Source organism: Tupaia chinensis, unplaced genomic scaffold (assembly GCF_000334495.1).
Source record: "Tupaia chinensis unplaced genomic scaffold, TupChi_1.0 Scaffold144276_1, whole genome shotgun sequence".
In the NCBI taxonomy this organism is placed as follows: domain Eukaryota; kingdom Metazoa; phylum Chordata; class Mammalia; order Scandentia; family Tupaiidae; genus Tupaia; species Tupaia belangeri.
Window position 1 is genome coordinate 700,452 of NW_006204133.1, and position 6,681 is coordinate 707,132.

Genomic DNA, 6,681 nt, shown 5'->3' on the forward strand with positions numbered 1-6,681 from the left:
CCTGCTGAATGTGTTAGGGGCAGGAGGCTGTAGCACTGGTCTCAGGTTTTTTCATCCTTGAATCCCCTCCTGCTGGGGCAGTGCTGGCCTTCCCGAGAGTGTGGATGGACTAGACCTGACCCTGCGTGGGTAGCTGTGAGCTGTGAGACACTGCCATCTCACCTTTTGGAGTGGGATTAGATGATAAAAGTAGCATCTAGTATTTTATTTATTTTAAAATATTTATCATTCTTCCTTCTACATAAATGGAGAGAGAGGGAGGCACCCCAGCTGGATTCTCATGCTACATCCCACCCCCAGCCGCAGCCGGGCCGGGTCTCTGTCGTGTGCAGGTGTACCTGAGGTGTGTAGGGAGACCCTAGGACGCCAACCCCGGGCTTCCCCTGGGAGTCTGGCATTGCAGACTGTTGTGTGACTGCTGCAGCTGACCCTCTGGTATTTACTGAGCTCATTATTCTGACTGAGCCATACACTCTGCCGTACATGAATTATTTCTTATACCTTATGTAATATACAAAAATCTAGTCGCTTAATCCTTGCAACAATCCCATAATTAGGTCCTGTTGTCCTCATTTTACAGATGAGTAAACAGGCTCAGAGAGGTTAAGTAATGGTGTGGAGCTGGTGGTGCCCAGCACCTTTGAGCAATCCTGGCTGCATGTCATGACCTTTGGATGGATGCTTTACTTCAGACCACTTACCTGAGAGTCTCAGGGGGTGGAGGGGGACAGGCATGGGCTCACTATTTTTATACCTCCCTGGGTGATTGTATTTTGCACCCATCATTGAAAACCACTGCACTATACTGAAGTCTTTAAGGCCCTCTGGCTCGAGGAGTGTGCAATGCTGAGCAATAAACACCAGTGCTTTGTAGGCTACCCGACAGTAATGGTCCCTCGATAGCACGACTGCTCACAGCTGTGTACAGTGTCAGAAGTTGAGCTCTTTATGCACATGCATTAGTAAAGACTTGTTTGAGAAAGCGCTTGATGTCTAAGAACAGCTCAGTGACTCACTCTTCCTGTGGCGCTGGGGCCAGGTGTTCTCTAGTTGAGCCTCTGTGGTCAGTGTTCCTTTAGAAGCTGCTCACTGTGGTTAAAGACCTACTTGTTGGTCAGGGCCCAGGACACAAGCTACTTCATGCTTAAAAGGAGGAAGTGTTCTGTAGTGTGCAGGGCTGATAAGCTAGAAACCAGCTGGAAGGAGACCTTCGGCTTGCCTTCAGTAGTACAGTGGGGCTAAATTGAAGGAAGAGCTCTGTGGTGACGAGAGGGAGGAGACAGAAGAAATATATACAGAATTCCCCTGGAGAGGATTGGAGAAATTTGATGGAGGGGGCAAAAAAATAGGCAGACATGGATTAGACTAGTTGTTGGCTGTTGGAGTTGGAACCAGTAGGCTGCCTGCCACACAGCATTGAAAGAATGATCGAATAACCAGAGTTCAAGGAGCCTGCAGACCTTCTGTCCAGCCCTGGTCCATAGACTCTGGGAAATGGGAGCCTACTGGGCAAAGATGCTATCGAAGCCTTTTCTTTCTCCCTCTGGAGTTCACAATGAGGTACATTTGTTATTTAATAATATAGGCTAGTATTAGGTTCTTTTATAGCACTAGGTCTTACAGATGAGAAATGAAATGTTAATTTTTAGCATATTTTGATTTTTTTAAATTAAGTTTTAATTATATGAGAAATATACCAGTTCAGTCCCCTGGTTTTTATTTATTTACTTTTAAGAGAGATTTTTGCTGTAGGGCGCATGTGCTCACTGGAGAGACAGAGAGAGACAGAAAACAAGAAATCACCCCCTGGGGGGATGACCATGCCATAGTCCCTTCTCCATTCTTTGCTCGGGATTTTGAACATACGTGCACATGAGCCAGCATGAATTTGAAGCTGCCAGACCCAAGACTCGAACCACAGTCCGTTATGGAGTCCAGTAACATAACCGCTGTACCATCTGCTGGTCTCTTGCTTTTATTTTTCAAAAATTCTGTAGGTAAAGCTGAAGTCCCTTTTTAAAAGCTTTTTGTTTTTTAGTTTATTTTGTAAGATTTCATATAAAGGGGACTTCTGTGTATGGCTTGATGCAAGTGTTAAGTAAAGCTTCATACTCTTTGTATGAAGTTTCCTTGTTTTTTTCTGCCTTTAGAGGATAATCATCTTAGACTTTTATTGTGTTGCTAACATAAATACCCAAGACTGGGTGATTTATAAAGAAAATAGAGATAGGGAACCAGCAGTTAGCGTAATGGCTATGTCGCTGGACTCCCACGTAGTCGACCGCGGTTCGTGTCCCGGGCCCGGTGGCTTAAAACTCACACCGGGCGCGTGTGCGTGCGTGCCCAAGATCCCGAGAGGAGAATGGAGGAGAAGGGATTGCGGCGTGACCATCCTCCCTGGGGGGTGATTTCTCACTTTCTGTCTCTATGTCTCTCTCTGTCTGTCTGGCGAGCGCACGCACCCTACAGTGAAAATCTCTCCCCAAAAAAAAAAAAGTTCTGCCTTCCAACATTTTGCGGTACCTTTGGATTTTCCATCTACCTTCTGTGAATTTTGCAAATAAACCTCTATTTTTTTTTGGAGAGATTTTCACTGTAGGGCGCGTGCGCTCGCCAGACAGACAGAGAGAGACATAGAGACAGAAAGTGAGAAATCACCCCCCAGGGAGGATGGTCACGCCGCAATCCCTTCTCCTCCATTCTCCTCTCGGGATCTTGGGCACGCACGCACACGCGCCCGGCGTGAGTTTTAAGCCACCGGGCCCGGGACACGAACCGCGGTCGACTACGTGGGAGTCCAGCGACATAGCCATTACGCTAACTGCTGGTTCCCGGAAAGCAGAACTTCTAACAGAGTGGAGTGTGGTCTGTATCCATGAGCACCTCTCTCTTGGGTGTACATCTGATCATGGGGCCCTGTCCTAAGGACTTCATCATACCCAATGGCCTCATCTTGGGACACCATGAAGTTGGTGTCCCATGGGATTAAACTTTCGTGTAACAGCTTCTCAATATAATTATATCCCAGCACATGAATTTCTGAGAGACTTCCAGTCACCACCCATTAAGACTAAATTCTTTTTTTTTAAATTAATTAATTAATTAAATTCTATTTGTTATCATTTGAACAGAGAGAGACAAAGAGAGAAAGGGAAAGCAAGAAAGCAAGTGACAAGGTCCGGGACTTGAACCATGGTTGGCCATGTGAGAATCCAGCGTCTTTAACCACCACACCACCTGTTGGCGCCAAGACCAAATTCTAAAACATGAACCTTTGGGTTCTGTTATGCAAACCATAACAGCAGTACAACACTAAGTGCTTTCTAAGATCTCAGATCTTTGTGTTGTTGGTAGGTTTTCGCTATAGGGTGGGTGTGTTCACTGAAGAGAGACAGGGAAAGAAAAAACACCTAGTAGGGGAGATGGCCGTGCCGTAGTGCCTTCTCCGTTCTCTTGGGATTTTGGATGCACAGGCACCCAGCCTGATTTTCAAGACACTGGGGTCTGGGGTCAAACTGTGGTCAGCCATATGGGAATCCAGCACCGTAACTACCACACCACCTGCTGGCCCCAACCTCAACTCTTTTTAGGAGTAAGCTCCCTCGCACACCCTTGTACTGTGTGAAAAGATGAAAGTCCAAACCAAACCCAAACTGCCGTGCTTGGCTGGTCACTTTGACACTTTACACAGCAAACGAAGCTGAATGTGCTAGCAGGTTATAAGGCAGGCCTGCAAAGCATCTGAGGGCCTAACCATGTAAATTAGAACAATTTTTTTCCCTTTTTTAGGAACTGTAGCAGTGTCTGTCAGAGTTCAGTTATGGAAGGATGATGAGAGAACAAGGGATCGCCATCTTGTGTGGTGGAAGACTCAGGCTGGGATTCAGGGAGTCGTGTCCAACTCCCAGCACCGGCATGTTACCATGTAGTTTATATAAACACTTAATTTCTCTGGACCTCTCTTTTTGTCTCTAAAATGGGTAGATTAGTATTATATGCAGCATTTTAAAATATCCAGAGTATGTGTATGGATATGATCACATTGTTACAAAACTAAGAGAAGCAAAAAGCACATGAGAAGTAAAAACTAAAGAATTATTAATAATGAAGTATTTATGTCATATCCTTAGAAATGTTGCTCAGATATGGAAAAATGAGCAGGAAGTGCCCTCAATCACATCATATGCTTCTTTACACGTATGTACATGATCGTATGTGTTGTGTATGTGTTATTCAGACATGATTTTACGCGTGTTACAGGGAAGAAATGATCTCCCTCGGGGATGGCGACATTAGAATCATGTGTCCCCTTCTATCCATGAAGCCTGGAGAGTACTCCTATTTCAGTCCCCGGACTATGTCGATGTGGGCTGGCCCGGATCACTGGCGCTTCAGGCCTCGACACAAACGTATGTACTTCTGAGCAGGATTTAAGAAAAGAGAGCGCGTAGACAAGCAGACAGTCGGGGTAGCTGAGGAAGGGAAGTGCCAGTGGTGGCCTTCTCAGACCTCCTGAGCGGAAGAGGTGGACAGATGAGCCAGCCTCCTGGTAGCACAGTCCATCGACCTAGCTTGCCATGAAAGGTCAGTCAGAACTGCAGCTTCTAACAGGAAGTGAGAACCTAGATTTAGAACGGGGCTCACGACCTGGCCTTGCATCCAGTGAACTTAAACAGTGCCTGCAGGTGGGAACAACCCCTGCACCCCAGTGGGTTCATGAGCTACTGCACAGGCGGTGCTCTGTGAAACTTGGGGCTGTGCCAGCGTCATGTGTTTGCTTTCTCTCTTTAAAAGGAAGGGATTGGCATGTATTTTTAAATGTGTTTTATTAGCCAAAACACAAGTTACAAGTGTATGACAAAAATAAGGTGTATAATTCAGCATACCTACCACCACTGTGATGCTCAGACACAAGCTCTCTCATAGTCAGACTGTCGATAGATCTTGCAAGGTAAATAGCTAATTCAGGCCTCAGAAGTGACCAGTGCTGACATCCGTGTTCATTTCTGCAGAAGATACTACCTCCCAGTCAGAGCACAAAAAGAAGAGTGCAAAGAAAGATTTCGAAATAGACTTTGATGATGACATTGACTTTGATGTATATTTTCAAAAAACAAAGGTTTGTACTATATGTATTAGTATTTGCGCTTTCTTAAATTACTCTTTGCATTCCTTATTTCCTTTCAGACTTTATCATTTTTGTTATAGGGCACGTGCACTTGCAAGAGAGACAGTGTAGGGGGCGAGGGAGAAGAAAGCCCCACTCCCCCGCAGGGAGGATGGCCATGCCACAGTTCCTTCTCCTCCATTTCCCCTTAGGATTTTGGATGCACGCACACATGCATCTGGCATGTTTTTCAAGTGATAGAGCCAGGACTCAAACTGTAGTCAGCCATATGGGATCCAGCTGCCTTAACCTCTGTGCCATCTGCTGGCCCCAAATGTGATTTTTATTTATTTATTTATTTATTTATTTTTAAGAGAGATTTTTGCCATAGGGCATGTCTGCTCACTGGAGAGACAGAGAGACAGAAAGTGAAAAATCACTCCCCAGGGGGAGGGCCATGCCGCAATCTCTTTTCCTCCACTCCTCTCAGGATTTTGGGCACGAACTCACATGACCCCAGTATGATTTTTTTAGCCGCTGGGTCTAGGACTCGAACTGCATTGGATTACATGGGAATCCAGCTATGTAACCATTATGCCATCTGTTGGTCCCTGTGATTTTTAAAAAATCATCATAAATATAACTCTTAAATCGATGGACTAATTTCTTTTACTCCTTGGAGGACTGTTGGAATAGTTTCAAAGTCTGTGACAGAAAAGATAAAGTTTAGGAGCCGCAGGTGGCGTGGTGGTTAAGGGCACTGGACTCCCACATGGCTGACCATGGTTTGAGTACCAGATCTGGCGGCTTGATTTCTCACTTTCCTTTTCTCTCTCGCTCTCTCACTCTGTCCCTCTGTGGTGAAATTAAAATAAATAAATAAGTAAAGTTAATAAAATACTTCTTTTAAAAAAGGAAAAGATGAAGTTTAGAATGTCTAGCAAAATTACTTTTTTTACATGGAACTGTGGAAACTCTGATTGTAGAGTAATGCTCTGCCCAAATCTTAAGCTATTGAAAAAAAAATGACAAGTATCAGATGGCATAATGGTTACGTCACTGGACTTCCACGTAGTCAACCACAGTACAAATCCCGGACCTGGGGGCTTCAAACTCATGCTGGACTCATGTGCGTGCATGCCTAAAATCCCGAGAGGAGAATGGAGGAGAGGGGATTGCGGTGTGGCCATCTTCCGTTGGGGGAAGGGGTGATTTCCTGCTTTCTGTCTCTTTGTCTTTCCAGCGTGCACACATGCCCTATAAGCAAAAATCTCTCAAAAAAAAAAAAAGATGCCTAGAAAGCACTGAATTTTTTTGTTTTTCAATTAATAGGCTGCTACTGTTCTGACTAAGTCCACTTTGGAGAGCCAGAATTGGAGAAGCACCACTCTTCCTACGGATTTCCACTATGAAGTTGATAGTCTCATCCAGCTTCATCTCAAACCAGGCCTCAGGGTAAGGCTGTTCCTTGGTTTCTTTAAACCTGTTGATGGCATGCAAGGTATCAGGTGACTGGAAGTGTGACTGTGGGGTAGCTACTTTGAGGAAAAGAGGGTGTGAGGAGGGATATGTGC

At 45.1% G+C, this 6,681-nt stretch overlaps 1 protein-coding gene across 1 annotated transcript in view; it reads left to right on the forward strand.

Annotated features, from left to right (window-relative positions):
• The window catches only part of NCAPH (non-SMC condensin I complex subunit H), a 55,910-nt gene that overhangs the window by 29,961 nt on the left and 19,268 nt on the right, over window positions 1-6,681 (forward strand). Inside the window, exons 10-12 of the mRNA XM_006166559.3 lie at window positions 4,261-4,409; window positions 5,013-5,119; window positions 6,440-6,562. Of these exons, the coding sequence (XP_006166621.1) occupies window positions 4,261-4,409; window positions 5,013-5,119; window positions 6,440-6,562 (379 nt within the window). The remainder of the gene's footprint in view (window positions 1-4,260; window positions 4,410-5,012; window positions 5,120-6,439; window positions 6,563-6,681) is intronic.